Genomic DNA, 21,799 nt, shown 5'->3' on the forward strand with positions numbered 1-21,799 from the left:
GATAATTTTATTGGGAACTTTTTGATGAATTATTGAATATTTCCTTGAAAAAAGCATATTTTTCAGTTTGCTTATTTGTAGGGCTGTCGATTAATCACAGTTAACTCATGCAACTAACTAAAATAAATTAATCACAATTAATCCCAGCTTTAATCACACTGTTAAACAATAGAATACCAAGTAAAATTTATTAAATATTTTTGGAAGTTTTTCTACATTTTCAAATATATTGATTTCAATTACAACATAGAACACAAAGTGCACAGTGCTCACTTTATTTTTATTACAAATATTTGCACTGTAAAAATGATAAAAGAAATAGTATTTTTCAGTTCACCTCATACAAGTACTGTAGTGCATTCTCTTTATCATGAAAGTGCAACTTACAAATGTTAATTTTTTTTGTTACATAACTGCACTCAAAAACAAAACAATGTAAAACTTTAGAGTCTACAAGTCCGCTGAGTCCTACTTCTTGTTCAGCCAATCACTAAGACAAACAAATTTGTTTACATTTATGGAAGATAATGCTGCCCACTTCTTATTTAAAATGTCACCTGAAAGTAAGAACAGGCGTACTTTTGTAGAACTTTTGTAGCCGGCATTGCAAGGTATTTACGTGCCAGATATGCTAAAGATTTGTATTCCCCTTCATGCTTCGGCCACCATTCCAGAGGACATGCTTCCATGCTGATGATGCTCATTAAAAAAAAAAGTGTTAATTAAATTTGTGACTGAACTCCTTGGGGGAGAATTGTATGTCTCCTGCTGTTTTACCCGCATTCTGCCAAATATTTCATGTTATAGCAGTCTCAGATGATGACCCAGCACGTGTTGCTCGTTTAAGAACATTTTCACTGCAGATTTGACAAAACACAAAGAAGTTACTAATGTGAAATTTATAAAAATAGCTACAGCACTTGACCCAAGAATCTAAAGTGCCTTCCAAAATCTGAGCGGGACAAGGTGTAGAGCATGCTTTCAGAAGTCTTAAAAGAGCAACACTCTGATGCGGAAACTACAGAACCCGAACCACCAAAAAAGAAAATCAACCATCTGCTGGTGGCATCTGACTCAGATGATGAAAATGATCTGCTTTGGATCCTTATCAAGCAGAACCCATCATCAGCATGGACACGTCCTCTGGAATGGTGGTTGAAGCATGAAAGGATATATGAATCTTTAGCGCATCTGGCACGTAAATACCTTGTGATGCCGGCTACAACAGTGCCATGCAAATGCCTGTTCTGACTTTCAGGTGACATTGTAAACACGAACCGGGCAGCATTATCTCCCACAAGTGCTAACACACTTGTTTGTGTGAGCGGTTGGCTGAACAAGAAGTAGGACTGAGTGGACTTGCAGGCTCTACAGTTTTACATTGTTTTGTTTTTGAATCAATTATTTTTGTACATAATTCTACATTTTTAAGTTCAACTTTCATGATAAAGAGGTTGCACTACAGTACATGTAATGCGGGAATTTAAAAATACTATTTCTTTTATTATTTTCACATTGCAAATATTTGTAATAAAAAATAAATATAAAGAGAGCACTGTACACTTTGTATTCTATGTTGTAAATCAATATATTTGAAAATGTAGAAAACATCCAAAAATATTTAAATAAATGGTATTCTATTATTGTTTAATAGTGCAATTAAATGCACGATTAATCGCGATTAATTTTTTTAATCACTTGACAGCCCTACTTATTTGGTTTAAATACTGTGGTTTTTTAGCTTACAAGTGTGTGTTCAAACAATACTCAAGTGTGTATTCAGAGATATAAAAATCATCCAAACCACAGGACTTGGTGGTGATGGGGGACTTCAGTTACTCAGACATCTGTTGTGAAAATACCACAGCAGGACACAGATTATGCAACAAGTTCTTGGAATGTATTGGAGATAATTTTTTATTTCAGAAGGTGGAGAAAGCTACTATGGGAGAGGCTGTTCTAGATTTGATTTTGACAAATAGGGAGGAACTGGTTGAGAATTTGAAAGTGGAAGGCAGCTTGGGTGAAAGTGATCATGAAATGATAGAGTTCATGTTTCTAAGGAATGGTAGGAGGGAGAACAGCAAAATAAAGACAATGGATTTCCAGAAGGCAGACTTTAGCAAACTCAGGGAATTGATTGGTAAGATCCCACGAGAAGCAAGTCTCAGGGGAAAAACAATTGAAGACAATTGGCAGTTTTTCAAAGAGAAATTATGAAGGGCACAAGAGCAAACTATCCCACTGCATAGGAAAGATAGGAAGTATAGCAAGAGACCACCCTGGCTTAACCAGGAGATCTTCAATGATCTAAAAATAATAAAAAAAAAGTCCCACAAAAAGTGGAAACTAGGTCAAATTACAAAGGATGAATATAAACAAATAACAGGTATGTAGGGACAAAATTAGAAAGGCCAAGGCACAAAACGAGATCAAACTAGCTAGAGACATAAAGGATAACAAGAAAACAATCTACAAATGTATTAGAAGCAAGAGGAAGAGGAAGACCAAGGACAGGGTAGGCCTGTTACTCAATGAGGGGGGAAAGAACAAGTTAAAAATTACTTAGACAAGTTAGATGTCTTCAAGTCACCGGGGCCTGATGAAATATATCCTAGAATATTCAAGGAGCTGACTGAGGAGATATCTGAGCCATTAGCGATTATCTTTGAAAAGTCATGGAGGACTGGAGTAGGGCAAATATAGTGCCCGTCTATAAAATAGGAAATAAGGACAACCCAGGGGAATTACAGATCAGTCAGCTTAACTTCTGTAACCGGAAAGATAATGGAGCAAATAATTAAGCAATCAATTTGCAAACATCTAGAACATCATAAAGTGATAATTAACAGTCAGCATGGATTTGTCAAGAACAAATTGTGTCAAACCAACCCGATAGCTTTCTTTGATAGGATAACAAACCTTGTGGAGGAAGCAGTAGATGTGGTATATCTTGACTTTAGTATGGCTTTTGATACTGTCTCGCATGACCTCATAAACAAACTAGGGAAATACAACCTAGATGGAGCTACTATAAGGTGGGTGCACAACTGGTTGGAAAATTGTTCCCAAAGTGTAATTATTAGTGGTTCACAGTCATGCTGGAAGGGCATAACGAGTGGGGTACTGCAGGGATCAATTCTGGGTCCAGTTCTGTTCAATATCTTCATCAATGATTTAGATGATGGCATAGAGAGTACACTTATAATGTTTGTGGACGATACCAAGCTGGGAGGGGTTGCAAGTGCTTTGGAGGATAAGGATTATAATTCAAAACGATCTGGACAAACTGGAGAAATGGTCTGAAGTAAATAGGATGAAATTCAATAAGGACCAATGCAAAGTACTCCACTTAGGAAGGAACAATCAGTTGCACACATACAAAATGGGAAATGACTGCTTAAGAAGGAGTACTGTGGAAAGGGATCTGGGGATCATAGTGGACCAGAAGCTAAATATGCGTCAACAGTGTAATACTGTTGAAAAAAAGTGAACATCATTTTGGGATGTATTAACAGGAGTGTTGTAAACAAGACATGAGAAGTAATTTTTCAGCTCTACTCCTCGCTGATTAGGCCTCAACTGGAGTATTGTGTCCAGTTCTGGGTGTTACATTTCAGGAAAGATGTGGACAAATTGGAAAAAGTCCAGAGAAAGAGCAATAAAAATTATTAAAGGTCTAGAAAACATAATCTAAGAGGGAAGATTGAAAACATTGGGTTTGTTTAGGCTGGAAAAGAGAAGACCGAGAGGGGACATAACAGTTTTCAAGTACATAAAAGATTGTTACAAAGAGGAGGGAGAAAAGTTGTTCTTCTTAACCTCTGAGGATAGGCTAAGAAGCAATGCGCTTAAATTTCAGCAAAGGAGGTTTAGGTTGGACATTAGGAAAAAATTCCTAACTCTCAGGGTGGTTAACCACTGGAATAAATTGCCTAGGGAGGTTGTGGAATCTCCATCATTGGAGATTTTTAAGAGCAGGTTAGACAAACACCTGTCAGGGATGGTCTAGATAATACTTAGTCCTGCCATAAGTGCAGGGGACTGGACTAGATGACCTCTCAAGGTCCCTTCCAGTCCTATGATTCTATGATACCTCAGCATGTTCAGTGTTGGCTGTACTTCTGTAAGGAATACTTCTGCTGGAGTCTCTTGACCCAACTTATTTATATAAATAATATGTTTCATATTTAAAGTGCCAGTGTCATGACAAAAAATTAGAAATGGGCCCAACTCTAACTTCTGATCTGAACCTATATTCAGACTTCATGGGCTAGGTTTTCTCCCATGTTCTGGCCTCAAAGCTAATCCAACCAGCTGGGAATTCCCTCAGTGTGGGAATCCTAGAAGTGGAGCTGATATAGCCTATTAGAAAGGGGCATGGCTGAAGTGCCACTGTGCTTTGGTGATCCCCTCCACCTGGCATACCAGCCCCTTGGGTCCACAGCCACTTGGCATAGTTTAGATCAGCCCTGAGGCTATTTCAAGTTAGGTCAGGGACTGAACTGGCATAGAAACAGCCCTGGGTCTGGAAGCTGCAAATGTCTTCTTTGGGCCTTCTCCTTTGACTCCCCCACCCTCAACATATATGCAGCACAGCTGAGGATCAAGGCCCATATTCACAGATTCATAGATCTTAAGGCCAGATGATACAGTTGTGATCATCTAGTCAGACCTCCTGCATAACACAGGCGATAGAACTTCCCTGAATTAATTCCTGACTCAAGCATAATAGTTGTGTTTGAACAAGACCATATATTTAAAAAAAAAATCCAATCTTGATTTAAAAAATTCCAGCAAGGTAGAATCCAGCCCAACCCTTGGTAAATTGTTCCAATGGTTAATTATCCTCACTGTTTAAAAAAAAAAGTGCTTTATTTCTAGTCTGAATTTGTCTAATCTGTTTTTTCTAGTCTGAATAGCTTCAACTTCCAGCCATTGGATCTTTGTTTACCTTTGTCTGCTAGATTGAAGAGCCTTTTATTATCAAATTTCTGTTCCCCAATAGGTACTTGCAGACGGTGATCAAATCACCCCTTAACCTTCTCTTTGTTAAGCTAAATAATTGAGCTCCATGATTCTCTCACTATCAGACATGTTTTCCAATCCTTTAGTCATTCTTGTGGCTCTTCTCTGAACCCTCTCCAGTTTTTCAACATCCTTCTTGAAGGTGGCCACAAGAACTGGACGCAGCATCCAACAGTGGTCGCACCAGTGCCAAATGCAGAGGTAATATACCCTCATGACTCCTACTTGACATTCCCGTTTGTGCGTCCAAGGATTAGCCCTTTTAGCCATGTTGCACTGGGAGCTCAAGTTCAGCTGATTATTCATCACAATCTCCACAACTTTTTCCTGCGTCCCAGGATAGAGTCCCCCATTCCGTAAGAAGACTTACATTCCCTGTTTCTAGATGTATGACCTTACATTTCACTGTATTGAAATGCATATTGTTTGATTACAAACAGCTCACCAAGTAGTCCAGATTGCTCTGTATCAGTGACTTGTCCTCTTTGTTATTTACCCTTCCCCAATCTTTGCGTCATCTGCAAATTTATCAGTGATGATTTTATGTTTTCTTTCAGATCATTGATTGTTTTAAACTTTATGGCTCTTTTAAAGCAGTGTGTAATTGGCTGGGATTTTATTCTCCTTGAACATACCAGTAAATATAATCAAATCATGATCAATTGCATCTAAGTAACTTTTTGTTCTGTGATCAGTTCCTCTTTATATATCCAGATGAGTGTCTAATATAGAATTCCACCATGTTGGACGCAACACTTCTTGAGTTAAGAAATTGTCATCTATATTTTTTTCCTATTTAAGAAGCCAGTCATCCTGTTCTCCACTCTGATTTGGTGTGGGTGTTTTAGATTACACCAACTAGTATCCTATTGTGTACTTTATCTGTTAGAACATCGATCCATAAGCATTCAAGGTCATTTACTTCTGAGTTGTCAGTGACTCAGAAACAAGTAATGCCATTTTTGACAGTGCCACTCCCGCTCCTCCTTTGTCCACTCAATCCTTCCTAAATAGGTTATAGCCAGTGATTTTAACATTCCAGTAATGCAATTTTTCCCACCAGGTTTCAGTAATACCAACTAGGTTGAATGTATGCTCATAAATGTGCAATTTCAGATCCTTTTGTTTGTTACCCAGACTCCTAGCATTAGGGTATAGGCAAATACAGAAATTCTTCTCTTTTCATCCTTTGGTGGATTTTTGTTCTTGATATCTTCATTTTGTGCTAAATGAATGCTCATTTGTTCCTCCTTTTTACCCTCCACTTTTGTTGTTGGTGTACGCCCTACCAGCCTGTGCCTTAGATGACTGGATCCTCTTTTCTATATCTCTATAATGGGTCTAGCTAGAACCCCAGAGCACAACAGTCCTTTTTCAGGGAGTGTGTGGAGGGGTAGGGGAGAGTTGAAATCAAGATGAAGCTTTTTCTAAGGGGCGAGGGATTCAGCGTCAGGGCATTACAGAGAGAGACTGCAGATGAGATCGAATCTAAAGTTCTGATCTTGGATTTTGGTTTGGATCCATCTCTAGTTGTTTTTTCTTTTTTTTAAAGAGACAAATATTTACACAAATAACACACACAAATGCCTTTACATATGTTGTTAATGTGCCATTTATTTACATTTTACATGTCATTAATTTTGAACTTGGACAAAACAGATGCATTATTAGCTTCACTTTGTTTATAGTCATTTTCACTGCCTGGTTTTCATGCTTTGGTACAGTACGGTTTCATCTGGGTTTCAAACGGTGCCAAGGAATGTTGAAATAAATTTTAAACCAACTAACCTATTTTCCTCCAATTTTATTAAAGAATCTACCTTTTATGGCACTTAATCTTTAGGCCTAATTTGGTTGTCAGTGATAAGAATGTAGCTGCCAAGAAGGTAGCATAATAATAATTCAATTTCTCAGAAGAATTAAAAAAAAAAAAGGTACTGCTTCCTGCCTATAGTAAGACACATTGGGTTATCTCAGTTCATCCCCTAGCAGTAGTAATTAGCTAATTTACATATATAACTTAAATGTTGAAGGGCATATTCTCTTCTTTCTCTTGTTGTTGTGCAGTAGTGGTATCCTATTAATACATATGCTTCGAGAATCTATTTGAGAGCCTGGATCCTGAAATGGTGCTGTATGCATGAAAGTGTAGGTCAGAAGCTTTTATTATAATGCATGTCCCCTTGGCTAAAAATCTCTTATTATCTGGTTTATAGTGCTGAGAGGGGGACCACTCAGTGGAAGCTATAGGCTGCGCCAAATTCACTTTCATTGGGGGGCCAGCGATGACATTGGCTCTGAGCATGCAGTGGATGGAAAGAAGTATGCAGCCGAGGTAAGGCATTGCATTGAATTATATAGAGGCCATAGTCTCTCTGTAGTTAAGGCTGTGACTAGCGTTCCATTATGAGACAGATTTTGGCTCCCTAACTTTTCAAAACATAAGCAATATGCCTGAAATTTTTCATGTGTGATCCTATGCCAAAGGAGAATATATTTGGAGACTTTGGCAAAGGATAAGACAAGAAGTACATGAGATATTATAAGTGGAAAATGTAGAGGATTTTTATTGTTTGAGAATTGTTTTAATCTTTTTTGTTTTTATTTTTTAACTTTTCCTTTGGGATCGTTATATCTCAAAATAAGCCTGACATAGAAACTGCAGATTTGTTTTTTTAATCAGCCTTACTGAGGATATGTGCATTTTACTATTTGCAGAAGAGTTGGGTGGTTATTTTTGTGGTGTATGTAGCAATGTGACAGTTATGCCTTTGTTTTCTGTGTACTGCACCTTTAAATCTCTAAGGACTATGCTGCCTACAGAGACAGGCAGCCATTATGAGTGTTCCATTTAGTGCAGAATGTCACAGAGGAGAAACGCACAGTGTGCTCTCTTGTGGAGTCTTTACTTTTGCTCTTTCTTGTTCCTTGCTTTTGATTATTCAACAATAAAAGTAATTCAGACTGAAAGTATCGGTTTCCTCTTTGCGTATGGGAAAAATAAAACAAGTATTTTAGTTAGGAAAATGGGATCTCAAACAACAAATAGCTCAGAGAAAGTGAGAGTTTTCCTGGGTAGAAAAGGAAAATAGAAAAGGTAAAAATCAATTTTTATGGAAATATGGAAGATTTTCACTATAATGCAAAAGAGGAACAATTTGAAATATATGTACAAAGTCCTGATCAGTATTTTATTGGAAATGCTATAGAGGACAGTGGTAAGAAAAAAAATCAATTTTTCTACCACTGGTGGGGAAAGTGACATTTGCAGTGTTTAAAGGCTTATGTTTTCCACAGGAACCAGGTGAGATGGAGTATAAAGAATTAATAGAGGTGCTTAAAAACATTATGTACCAAAACCAAATTTCTAGCTGAAAAAAAAAAAAAAGTTCCATCTCAGAAACCAAATGGAAGGAGAAAATATCTCTGAATTTCTAGCCAGTCTAAAAAGCTTCCCACTACTTGTCATTTTGGTAACTTTCTGCAAGAAGCGCTTTAGACATCGTTTTGGTTTTGGGATAAGGAAACCAGAATTAAGATCGAGGCTGCTGAGCACTGGTCATGCAGAAGAAATACCCCAGGAGATGAGAATGCAGTTTCAGTGCTGAACTCCCTGAAGAAAATGCTCTAACAAATCAAGAAAGCACCTCTGCCAAATTGGCACATGCTAGAAGAAAGAGAGAGTTCACAAGCAAAGAAGACTACGTGGCTTGCCCCATGTCAGAGGACATCAGGAAACAAGAGGGCTCCCTGGTCCTGTTGTGTTGTGACATCGCATTGGCCAGACCAAGTTCTCTTCAACAAGCTGCAGTGCAGGAGCGGTGGTAAGATGGGATACATCCCTTAAAAGAGAAGTCACAAGCCATTGAGAATGGGGCTCTACCCCAAAATGTTTCACAGCTCTTGTTTTTTTGTTTTTGTTTTGTTTTGTTTTTTTGCAAAATTACAGGGAGTAGTGTGGTTTATTTAGCTGTAGGGATTTTACTTTTTGTCCTTTCTTGTTTGTTGTTTTTTAATTCACAATAAAAGTCATTCCGACTGAAAGTATCTGTTTCCTCTTTGTGTATGCAAAATATAACATTTTAAAAGTTATTCAATCTAGCTTTTTGTGAATCTAAAATTGTGAATGGTCCGATGGTGACATTGTAAACTCCAGAATACTAACATGCATACATGTGCACACAGAATGGTCTATTGGACTGAGAAGTGAGGTATGAATTCCTATATTCTATTTCTGGTCTTAATAATACTACTTTGGACTTCTGTGATAGCTTTCCTACAAGGATATCTAAGGGCTTGTCTATGCAGGGAAGCTATTGCTAAATAAGCTAGGGTATGAATTTAAAGATTAATAGTTATTCTGTACTAACTCCCCAACGGGACACTCTTACTCTGCAGTGAGAGCACCTGGGTGCAATTTAGCTTCACTTCCAAAATGTATTAAGCTACGGCACACTCAGACCTTCGTGTGGAATAAGATTGTCCACACAGGAGCTATTCTGCGCTAGCTATTCTGGGCTATTTCCTCATGTAGACTAGTCATAAGGTCACAATCCAGCGACACACTTAAGCATGTGTTTAACTGTAAGCATGAGGGTATTTCCATTGACTTGAATGGGACTTTTCACGTGCTTAAAGGTAAACATATGCTTATGTACTTTGCTGGTTTGGGCCTAAGAGCTTAACAAACATTAATTATGCCTCACAACACCAAGTATTATTATACCCATTTTACAGATAGGGAAACCTTAAGGCCATAGAGATTAAGCAGTTTACCAAAGCCAAGTCCATGTCTGAGGCAGGATCTAGAACCAAGATCTCTGAGACCTCTGTTTTATCCACAAGACCACACAGCCTCCCATGCAGTTCATTCAGGCAAGCCATTAAGACCCATGTTTTCTAAGGAGGCCTTTACTTTTGGTGGCCCCAGTTTTTGTGTGTCCGCCTGGAGCTCAACAAGCATGGCTCCAAGTGAAGTCACTGGGAGCAACAGATTCTCAGCACCTCTGAAAATCAGGTTCTGAAAACCTAAAGATGGACCCAAAATTAAAAGCCTCTTTTGAAAAATTTGATCTTCAGCTACTCTGGGTGAGTTAGTAAATCTTATGAGATTAATTAGATAATGTTTGTACAGTACTTTGAAAATAATAAGTGCTATATAAGAATTACTTTCTCTACACTCAACAGCATGGTAATGCAGAGAACAGCAGTACTCTGAACAAGGGAGAAGAGACATCTGACTCTGTGACTTAGCTCCTTCCGTAGAGACTTGAGGACTCCTGACAGGGGAATACGAACATGATTTTAGGGAGCATGGCTTGGTGGGAGGCGTTGGAGGGCACTGGGGCAAAGATCACTTTGTTGTTTACCTGGCCAAATCATGGCAATCCTAGGACTGGCCAGAGTGGATCTTCCAAACTTTGGACCAGTCTGCGTGGAGCTTCCAAGCAATTACACATCAAACAAGCGAGGAGTTGCTCATTACAAATCTACCACAAAACATTCCCAGGCAGAAATCAATTGGAAATGCAGGTGCTCAGCACCTCTGAAGATCAGGCCACTTTTATTTAGATGCCTAAATACAAAAGCTGGTAATTTTTTCCCCAAACTTCAAGTTTTCTTTGAAAAATTTTCATAAAAAAATTTAAATTTGAGAAAAAAGAGGGGAGGAGGGAAATTTTTTTTGTGAAAATTTCATTTCCCTTCCCCCTCCTCATTTCATGATCAGCTGTAAAGCTGATCAATGTTTTGCTGAAATTTTGACTGAGGAAATGGGGCAGGGGAGGGGAAAATGCTGATGAAATTTGCATAATTTTATTCCACCACTTATTTTTACCAGCTCTACTAAATGTGGATTTAAGAGCCTAATTTTTAGCCCTCAATGTTTGAAAATTTTGGCCTATGAAATTGCAGTGCTTTCCAATATTTAGAACAGTGAGTATCCACAGTATTTCAGATGGTGGTAACTGTTGCTAAATTTTGACTTTTAATAATAACTGCTGTACCTAGAATGTAAAAACATTGTTAATTGTGCCATTCTCATATCTGTTCAAATCCCAGCCACATCAGTGCTTGTTGTTGCCCTTTGTATGATTATATATTTCCAGATTTCAATAAACATAAATATTTGCAGCTGGAAAATTGAATGCGTCTGAATATAAACAGGTGAAGTAGAAACCTCAACACTAGTACAATTGCATGTTAATTGTAATTGCACCAGTTCAGTGGGAATTGACACTATTTGTGCTTTTGCCTTTCAGCTTCATGTGGTTCACTGGAACTCGGACAAATATTCCACTTTTGTTGAGGCTGCTCGGCAGCGGGATGGATTAGCTGTCATGGCAGTATTTCTAAAGGTAAGCAACGATTGCTTTATCCCTTTTAATAAATCTGTGTTATAAGCTTAAACAACAAAACTGTTATTCTGTAGCAAATATCCCTTTACCCATAATTCTGCAGCAGCAAAAATATGAAGGCAAAACCCACATGCCTAATTTTTAATGTGTTTGTAATAGTAGATTGCTGCACCACCTGGAAGACACCAAAATTCATAGCGTTTAAGACCAGAAGGGACCATTAGATCATCTAGTCTGACCTCCTGTATATCGCAGGCCATTAAATTCACCCAGGCACTTCTGTATGACCCAATAACATGTGTTTTTTCTAAAGCATATCTTCCAGAAAGCACTAGTCTTGATTTGAAGATATCAAGAGATGGAGAATTCACCACTTCCCTTAGCTGTTTGTTCCAATGGTGAATTGCTTCTTTTCTGTCTAAAGAGGAAAACACACAGTAGAGGATTTCCTTAAAATCTCTGAACAAGATTGTGCCTTATACACTTGATAACCTGCTCATTCTAGGATAAAAGAAATCACCCTTTCCCACAGCCTCACTGACTTTGTGCAAGGAGCCACATAGAGGACACAAAAAACTTAACCTGTGATTAGAGGACAGGGTGCCGGGCAGCTCGGTAGCCCCTACTTCAGTGTCAAGTTAATATGGTGATGGCCACTGCCACTTTTGGAAATGTTATTGCTCTGGTTTGGAGCAGTGCTTATGACCCTTGCTGTTGACAGGATTTTGTGGCCTTTGCATCCACATAATTGCAGGACCCCTGGCTACACAACAGGCACACACCCTGTCTTTGCCAAGCAAATGCAAACCAAGCTTTGCTTGATATCAGGGATCTGGAGGGCTGCTGCACAGCTGCCTTCTCCCCACTTTCCTCCCACACTGTGTAACTACAATGGTTCTGCTTCCTCTGGAGCCTTTGGTCCCTGTGCTGACTGGTGAATTTCACTTCTGTGGCTATATTACAGCTGTCATGCTGCGGAGATCAGTGTCATGAGGGATCCTTGACATGTTTTGTGCTGCTTGTTCATGTTGAACCTATCCCACTCTTGCCAACTAATTACAAAGTACTCTTTTCATGAGCCACTCCTTTATATGTGTTGTCACCTTCCCAGTGTACACCTTCCTGACCCAATGAACATTGTTGAGAAACCTGATTCTGCACGAGTCACACAGAAGTGTCATGTTCGTGAATTTTCCAGTGTGCTTTAAGGAACTTAAGCTTAAAAAGGCTGTAGACTAATTTATTCACATCATGTATACAGCCTGCTGTTCTTACAGTTCCTCTATAAAACATTGTTAAGAAAACTAGCTTTTATTCTACTGCTACAAAAAGTGAACTAAAAATAAAATCAACTCCCCAGACTGATGCAGCTAATGAAAAAATAGTCTCATCAAAGTGAATGACATCCCTCTTTCTGAATAATCAGCATTTGTTCCAGGTTCTTTTAATTAATAATGGCCTGATACTGCATCCATTGATGTTTATCAGAGTTTTACCATTAACTTCACTGGGTGAAGGATCAGGCCCTATGTGAAAAACTTTAAAATTAAACATTAATAAGTGGAAAGTGAATGCATATTCTTCCCTCGAGAGTATGATCTTTGACTATTTGCCTTTACAGATTGGTGAATGTAACTCTCAGCTGAAGAAAATTACTGACCGTTTGGATGCCATTAGAGCCAAGGTAAAGTAATTCTCCTAAAATTCTCCAGTACTTCTGCTGCTGATCTTTTTCTTCCATGCTTCACATTCACATTCCTTAGGTATTTACAGCTGGTAAACAAGGATTAGCTCTGATTTGGGGCAGTTTAGGGGCACTTTTGCTGGATAAAGTCAGACGCAAACCAGCACATTGTAATTATTTTGTTGTACAATGCGGGGGGAGGGGGGAAGATAATTAATTAGCTGTAATAATTTAATCCCTGACAAATAACATTATCATCAAGATCACTGACATTGGATAATTGCACATTTTATTTTAGTGGAGTTTTCCCCCCCCCCCAAGAATATGGGGAATCAAGACATATTTTCTCACTTGTTTTATGGGGGGAGAAGAGGGTCGTGTCCCCTTCGATCAGAACATGGAGTGGCCTTGCATGCATTAATTGGCCCTCCATATGTGAGGGGGGCAGTTATCTCTGTGACACCAAACCCTGCAGAGGCCTCTCTCTCGGTCCAAAAATCCACATGGGGTGGGAGGGCATGGATCAGTGGGCCAGGGAGGCGTGAGTGGGCTGGTGTCAGGCTGGAGAAGACACAGATTGCCATCCCACCAGCTCTCCAGACATTCCAAGCAAAGGAGAATACATCCAGATGTTGTATTATTTTTACGTCAGAGCCCCCATCACTGGGCTATTCGTAGTCAACAGGAGTGCCTGGTAGCATGGCTTCAGTGGAACCCTGCTGTCACCAGAAGGAACACTAGGGGTAGATCTGCTATAGAGGTACAGGACCTCCACATGGGTGGCTCTGGCCCATTCCCCTCCCTAGGTTTCAGAGCCTAAGCTGTAACATCTATACAGCTATTTTTAGCACGGTAGTGCAAGCCCAAGTCTGTGGACCCAGGTTGGGAGGCTCACTGCCATGAGCTGTGTAGATGTACCTCTGTGATCCTCCAGAGCCATGCAAACCTTGCCCCCACCAATGGAACAATCTCTTATAGTTTTTTCTCTCCATAATTCTCCTTTGGTATGATTAGTGGGGGAGATCCTGCTTGACACTTTTAAATAAACAAAATGTTCTGACACTATAAAGAAATTAACTAGACTGCATAATAAGTGGTTGCTAAATGTGGTGGTTCTGGGTTAGAATGTGCATGCTTCTTTTTCCAGGGTAAACAAGCACTGTTCACAAACTTTGACCCTTCCTGTTTGCTTCCTCACTCTCTGGACTACTGGACTTATCTTGGCTCTCTTACTGTTCCACCTCTTCTTGAAAGTGTCATCTGGATAATTCTCAGAGAGCCTATAAGTGTTTCCTCTGAGCAGGTACACTTTGATCCCTCCAACCCTTCAAATATAATGTTTTTAAAACTGAATTATGGTTTATAATGATACTCCCAAGACTATTTTATTTATAGCTTTAGATATTTAATTAATTATGAAATTTCTTATCCTACCAAATTTTGTGCTTTACATTTTTGTCTTGAGTTTCTAGAGAAATGTGAAATTAACATGAATTTTTGTTGACTTCCGTTGGCCATCAGAATGATCAAGTATTATTAAAATGTTTTGAAATTTAAAAAAAATGGTTTGGGAGCTACAAACTGGGAAAAATGCAAGAAAGAAACTGATAGTTAATTTCATTTGAGGGTTCTGGTGATGATAAGAAGCACTTGAATTTCATTCCATAGATTTTTACCATCTCCAAAATGCTGCTATTCATTTATTTCTTTGCATTTAACTCATTCATTATAGAATTCCAGTTCAGCAAATGGCCAAATAAATACAGAGCGTTTCCTAGATACTAAGAGTATGAAATTTGGTCAATCTGAATACTGTAGTTACTACTAATAACTAGTTCCTAACAAGCAGGCTAAATGAATGTAGGAGAGGTATGAGCACACCACTTGGAACTGCCCTTTATATTTCTCATGTTACTTACAGCTGTAAAATTGACCTTCTGGCTGTATATTTGTAGACCAACAGTGACATCCAATGGTTACTGAGGTTAATACTCTTAGGCAGTGGAGATGCTAAAGGGAATATGTTTTTCCAGTTTCTACTATTAGAAATTGGTAACCAGTGCTGCTGTTGGTGGGTATCATTACTCCAGTTGGCATATTAAAAACTTGTGACTTATCACACCTCGATACTTACCTCGTCCATGTTATAGATAACTCACTCAGTAAAATTAATTGTTCTGGGCCAAATAATGCCACTCTTCCAACCTTGCTAATGAATAGCCTCGCTGAGCCATCCTGTAGTTCAGACTAATCCCTTAGCAAGACTATAATTAAGGGAAGTATGATTGTCCCACTGAGCAATGCTACTCAGTGTGATTAAGATGGGTAGAATTTGGCGTGGCCCACTAGTTGCTAAGTTTTAAATGGTGTGGTTTGATTGGTATCTCTTTGCTGGTGGATTCTAAAGGTGAAATCCTGGCCCCCCTGAAATCAGAAGCAAAGCTTCCATTGACTTCAGTGGGCCAGGATCTCAACCTAGAAGCATTGTCTCTCAAGAGAGTTCAAGTACTCAAAAGAAGAGCTGGGAAGTTTAAAGGTCACATGAAGGGTAGACTTCTTTTTATGTGTAGTGTTTTCTTTGATTAGCATTTTACTAAGAATGAAAGAACCAGTTCAGAAGAAATAAGAACTGGCCTGAATCTTTGATCAAAATGCAAACCAGGTGTTTCAGTGGATAGGACACCTGTGAAGGAATCAAGAGACGTTGAGCTCTGGGAACAGCTGGCCTTGAACAAGTCACTTACCCACTCAGTGCTCACCTTCCCCATCTGTAAAATAGGCATAATGCTTACTGGGCTTGGTAAAGCTCTTTAAGATGAAAAGGTGCTATATAAGTTTTCAGTATGATGATTATTACTGCTGTCCAAAGTTCAGATCCAGACCTGAACTTCCCAAATCCAAAGTTTTGATTTGGCATAATCTCTAGTTAAAATACTTTAAAAGTGAAATGTTGCATGGAACAGGGAATGTGTATACCATTTTTAGGGAACGAAATATCAGTATCTGATGCAACACACTTACTCTGTATTATTTCAAATTCAATCTGTCCTGTTCAGTGTGTGATATTTTATATGTTCTATAATTAAATACAAAAAAATTGTTTGTTATTACATATTATTTGTTTCCAGTAGTGCCCACAACGTGCCATGTGCTGTACAAACATAAAGGAAGTCACAGTTCATGCTTTGACTGGTACTACTTTGCAATTTGATTGTTAACTCTTCATTTTTATATTTTTTTCTTAGAAGCTTAAAATACAATTTCTTCCTTTATTGATTTTATTCTTTTCCACTCGGGAAATGTTTTAAAAATAAAGAAACAAAGGTCAGTTTCAAGCTTCCAGTGAGTTACCAGAAACATCATTATGGAAAAAATGCCTTAATTTTTTGAATACTGTAGTAACTTCAAAGGGAGAGTTGTTTTGTTTTTTACTTTTTTTGTTAATTAATTGCTTTATGAAAATTAATTTATTCGCAGATACGTTTTTCTTAATTGAGCGGGCCGTGTTATTAGCATAGTGGTGCAGGTTCTTAACTTTGGGTTTTGTCAGTGAAGTGTCCTGCCAATTAAACCGCGATTAAAGTAGTTTCTGTTTTTATTCTGTGGACTGAAACACTGACATATGTGGTAAGGCTGAGTTTTTGGAAATCTGGATGTATTATGCAAATTATACTGTTTTGCATAAGTAGTACATAAGCATCACCACCCCGTTTACATACTTTTCCCTCCCTTGCCACCATCATTTCCATCTACTCCGGTTCAAGTTTTTCCCTAGCTTTCCATCCCCACCCCCACCTCCTGAGCTAGCTTCCCTCTTGAGTTCCTCCACCATCTCTTCCTTCCCCCTCCCAAGTTCCCCGTCTGCCCCTAGCCCCACTTTGAGTATCCCCGATGTAACCCTCTGGTTCTTCCCTGTACCAGGAGCTTCCCCCGCCCCCCAGAGTATGGTCTGTGCCTAGTGTGTGGCCTAAAGGTGTGGGTAGAGTGACCCTCACTCTATGTATCCTCTCCCAGTGCTCTGTTCTAGCCATATTTCTAGGATCACAGACAAGCAGCCTAATTCTAGGAAGCTCTGTGGTGAGGGCGCACCTGCAGCTGGATCTTTATGCTTAGAATCCAGACGGTAACTATAGAGAAGCAGCCTAGTGTGCCTCTCTCTCTTTCCTACTTGGGAGCGGGGAGCTCAGGAGCCTAAGTGGGGACACTAAGGCCTGGTCCACACTAAAAAGTTAGGTGGACATAGCTATGGCATTCATGGGTTTGGAAATAAAACCTTAGCTATGCCCTCCTACCCCCCAGTGTAGACATATCTGTGTTGACAGAAGAATAGTTCCATCAACCTTGCTCCCATCATTCGAGGAGGTGGGGTTCCTACAGCAATGGAAAAATCTCTTCCTTTGGTGTAGGCTGCGTCTACGCTAAGGGATTATGCCTACATAGCTTTGAAAACATGGCTATGCTGGTAGTCTCTGAAGTGTAGAAATACCCTAAGAATGGGACTCTCCTGGCCAGTCCTGAAGCCTTATGGGCTCTGACTGTGGGCTTGATTCTCTACTCTCTTAGGGCTAAATTGTACTTCTGAGGCACAACCCAAAGCAAAAGGCAGTGACTTACTGAAATCAATGGGAGTACTAGGAGTAAGGTTCTACTCAGTGTGAGGAAGTGACAGAATCTGGTCATCAGCGATTTTCTACCCTCTGCTGCTTCTCCCAGATAACTATCTTAATAACCACTTTATTTTGGAAGCTCGTTTTCTGAAGGAAGTTTGTTTTCCCAACCGGACAGTGACCCTGCCATAACATACTATATATCCACTATCAGAATCATGACTTTTGTGCTGCCCTACTAATGTTAACTAAATAAAGGAAATCAGTCTGAAGCAAGCAAGTGTATAAAACTAATAACTATTCACAATAGGTCAGATTAGGAAGGTTCAGATCTGGAATCAAATCCAGATCTAAATGCCCTCACAGCTCATAATTATTTGCGCTGGGTGTTCCAGTTTGCCTTATTGTTGAGATAAATCCAAATTGTGACGTTTGGATAGAGATTTAAACATTTCCTAATTGTAAGTGTGTGTGTGAGAGAGAAAGTTTGGATCAGATACTTTGGTTTGGGCTCATCTCTAGTAATTATTATTTGCTTTGTATTGTGTGCCAGGTAGATGATGTAAAAAATGGTAACTAGAGAAGTGTTTTGTAGCACAGCATCCATCATTCTTCACTGATGGTGATATTTCTGCACCATGAGGGCATACAATCAGATTTTGTTTGCCTGCTCATGTTGGCTCCCAGGCAATCCGTATGCAAAAAAAAAAAAACCTTAGTGGGAATGATGCTGGCCTTCGGACTGCAAAATAGGGTGCAGAAATCTTAAAAGAGAATTCTTTTTAGGCTTCAGGTTAGGAAAGATCAAGTGTGAATACCATGCTATACCCAGACAATGCCTGAAACAACACTCACAAAATGTAAATGAAAAACAATAGCTAACAGGAATAAGGGCTGAAATGCCCAAATGTCCATTCCATGTGTGCTCTAGACAATACGATCCCCACACTTCTTGGCGAAATAAAGGTGACAAGTATGTTCATGTTTATTACTTAGAATTCTTCATTTAGCCTTAGCATGACAATTCTCTGCTGAACTCTATACCTCTTTTCATCTGCAGCTAGCCAAATTCCGCAGCCTTCTGTGTACTGCTGAGGGAGAGGGAGCCTGCTGCATGCTGAGAAACTACCGGCCACCGCAGCCTTTAAAGGGACGGGAAGTCAGAAGGAATTAAGGAGTAAAGCAAGAATCAGCCACTGCTGAGACCACTTAGGAGGCTGAATTAGTTTTTAATAATAATATATTTTGTGCCTAATGAATAGGTATTATTTTATTATTCAGTTACAATGCAGTCATTTCAGCAAGACAAAGATGTCCTGACTTGTAGCATTTGGGCCGATTTTAACTGGTTTGAATGGGTTTTGTCTCTGTTGGTACGTGTGCATTGTGGTGTTAGTGTTTGCAGCAGAGCTTACTGAACAACTTAGTTTCAGTCTGTGCATGTGAATGCAATCCTACATATTGAGTCTCATCCTACAAAGTGCTGAGCAACTCCTGCAAGGTACTGGACACCCTCAACTCCCTTTCATGTCAGTTGCAGTTGAGGATACATAGCCCCCTGAAGGGCTAAGCCCAGTTTTTTAACACCATAAATCTTTCTTTAGGGACTAGACTGGCCTCTTCCTTTAATTTTCAAGGAGAAATTAATATTTAAAGCTGGTAGGATTTCATTACTGATCATAAGCAAAGTGATCCTGTTTAAGCTGGGACGCCATGATAGATTTACTAAAAAATATAGTATCCACTAATGACATTTAACCCACAAAGTATACAAATGTATTTACAGGCATTAACTTCCTCCGGGCCCCAGGGGTGCGCAACCCCCTGCTCTGCCCCGGCCCTACTCCCACACGACCCTTTCCCCCAAATCCCTGCTCTGCCTCTTCCCACCCACACCCCAGGCACTGCCCCCATCTCACCCCTTCCCCCAAACCCTGTTCCGCCTCTTCCCGCCCCCCCTGCATCCCCGTCCCACCTCTTCCCGCTCAGTTCTGCCCCCTCCCTCAAGTGTGCTCCATCCCCGCTCCTCCCCTCTCCCCCAGGGCCTCCTGCATGCTGCAAAACAGCTGATTGTGGCAGGTGGGAGGAACTGGGAAGAAGGGGGAGAAGTTGATCAGTGGGGCACCAGCAGACGGGAGGTGCTGAGGGGACGAAGGGAGCTGGCTGCCGGTGGGTGCAGTGCACCCACTAATTTTTTTCCATGGATGTTCCAGCCCTGGAATACTCACGGAGTCAGTGCCTATGAATGTATTACAATCCCTTTGTTTTGTCTGCATCATAGGAATGCTGGTATATTGCACCATGGTTTAGCAATACAATGCTAGTAAGCAATATGCGATCATATCATACGGATTCTGTATGCCCAAATTCCACCTCATGTAAGCCAGACAGTTCCTCGCACCTACAGGGGCGTTCAATGGGGAAGGATGCATGAAGCCTCCCTCCCTTGCATCTCTCACCCAGCAGGTGAGCATGGTCTGGAACATGGGTCTGTAGAATGTATTTGACATGATCCCATATTGCTTAAAGTGCATTCCTAACACTCAAACGTGCACTAGCCACTTCAGAAGATGGCTCTGCCTCCTCTTGCCCCATCCTGCTTCCTACCAGCCAGCTCTCCTGGCCAGAGACGCAGAGCATGCTGTACACCCTTGCCAGAAAAGAGAACACCCCACGCTGAAGATATTGTGCTTCTCTGATGTGTAATGCTTCCATGTACATGCTGGAGCATTGCCCCATGCTCAGGGCTCTCTGTCAGACACAGCTGAGGCCGATAAAGTTACATTTAATTCACATGATAAACCCCCCCTACGTTTATCAGAGGGGTAGCCGTGTTAGTTTGTATCCACAAAAACAACGAGGAGTCCGGTGGCACCTTAAAGACTAACAGATTTATTTGGGCATAAGCTTTTGTTGGCAAAAACCCCACTTCTTCAGATGCAAGTGGGGTTTTTACCCATGAAAGCTTATGCCCAAATAAATCTGTTAGTCTTTAAGGTGCCACCGGACTCCTCTTCGTTTCCCCTACATTTAGATAAAGTTAAGGATCTGACACATTCACAATTCCCAGTTAACAGGACACATTAGGGTGATGTCCCATGGTGCCCATGGGTTGGAAGCTTAGGCTTTACCTGTGAATCACCTTGAGCTTGTGTTTCTCTCAGATGCTTTTCATTATTGGAATGTAATTTTTATTAAGGCAATTTTCTTCTTTTGTTTTTAGTGAACTAGCTGTAGCTCTCAAAATAGGAAAATTATGGCCTAAACTGTTCCTTCTGCTTCTGTAAGCAAAGGGAACTGAAATCTCAGTAGCTCTTTCCTCTCAATCCTTTTCCTTCAGCACTTCTCCACTGGTCTTCTGGGGAGTTGGTGCCATGCCTTGTTTTGAGAACAAAGCTGGATGTTGATGGGAGTGGAGCAAAGGACCAGCCACTCTCTACAGCAATGTCCCTGTTGAGCCTGTGGATTTCTGCTCAAAAATCCAATCAGGATTTAATGCACATGAAGTGGTGGTAACTCCCCCTGACTCTCTCCAGGGCTGTAACCGTGAAGCCAAGGGAGAATCAGCCAGTGGCCACACAACTCCTGCAGGATTGGGAGGAAGTGTCAGAGCAGCCACATGGAGGGAAAGCCACCCTTCCATGCGACTATTTCTTTCTCCAAGATGCCTAGGACTGTAGGTTTTGTAGGCTGCACCTGTTGCCTCCTCCACTGGTACTGTGACCCATCCTCCAGGAGGGGAAAATTGAGGGGATACCATACAAGCATGGCCAACCTTGCAGAGATTCCTGAGTCCCTCGTATTCCTCTATAAATAAATAGGTTCTTTAGCTTAGTTTAGATAGATAGATTAGGTAAGTAAGTCTTATTGTTCTCTCCTCCACTCCAGTAGAGTGCCTCCTCTAAAGGGGAGCTTAAGTTGCTTCTGTTACTGCAGGTCCTCTCACTGCAATACAGTATTCTGAGCAGTGAGAAAAAGAAAACTGGCTATGGGAGAAGCAATAGAGCCAATGCAGCAGCAGGAGCTGTGGACAAGAATGGCCAAATGTAAAACCTGCAGGCACTTTTTTTCAGTCCCCACTAACCAGGATAGGCAGGAGGACCCAGGTAGATATAAAAAGACTT

The 21,799-nt window shown here is 40.2% G+C and overlaps 1 protein-coding gene across 3 annotated transcripts in view; it reads left to right on the forward strand.

The window, feature by feature from the left end:
- Positions 1-19,554, forward strand: part of LOC112110871 (carbonic anhydrase 13-like) — a 32,953-nt gene extending 13,399 nt beyond the window's left edge. The window contains exons 3-8 of one of the 3 annotated variants that reach the window (XM_024206081.3): positions 7,245-7,363; positions 8,326-8,361; positions 11,289-11,384; positions 13,006-13,068; positions 14,216-14,371; positions 18,736-19,554. In XM_024206081.3, coding sequence (XP_024061849.2) covers positions 7,245-7,363; positions 8,326-8,361; positions 11,289-11,384; positions 13,006-13,068; positions 14,216-14,371; positions 18,736-18,849 — 584 coding nt within the window. In that variant the 3' untranslated portion in view covers positions 18,850-19,554. The remainder of the gene's footprint in view (positions 1-7,244; positions 7,364-8,325; positions 8,362-11,288; positions 11,385-13,005; positions 13,069-14,215; positions 14,372-18,735) is intronic. The other 2 variants (XM_026662868.2, XM_024206082.3) reach the window with 2 other exon arrangements.
- The last annotated feature ends 2,245 nt before the right edge of the window (positions 19,555-21,799 follow it).

Source organism: Terrapene carolina, unplaced genomic scaffold, assembly GCF_002925995.2.
Source record: "Terrapene carolina triunguis isolate 2854851 unplaced genomic scaffold, T_m_triunguis-2.0 Scaffold58, whole genome shotgun sequence".
NCBI classification, from domain to species: Eukaryota; Metazoa; Chordata; order Testudines; family Emydidae; genus Terrapene; species Terrapene triunguis.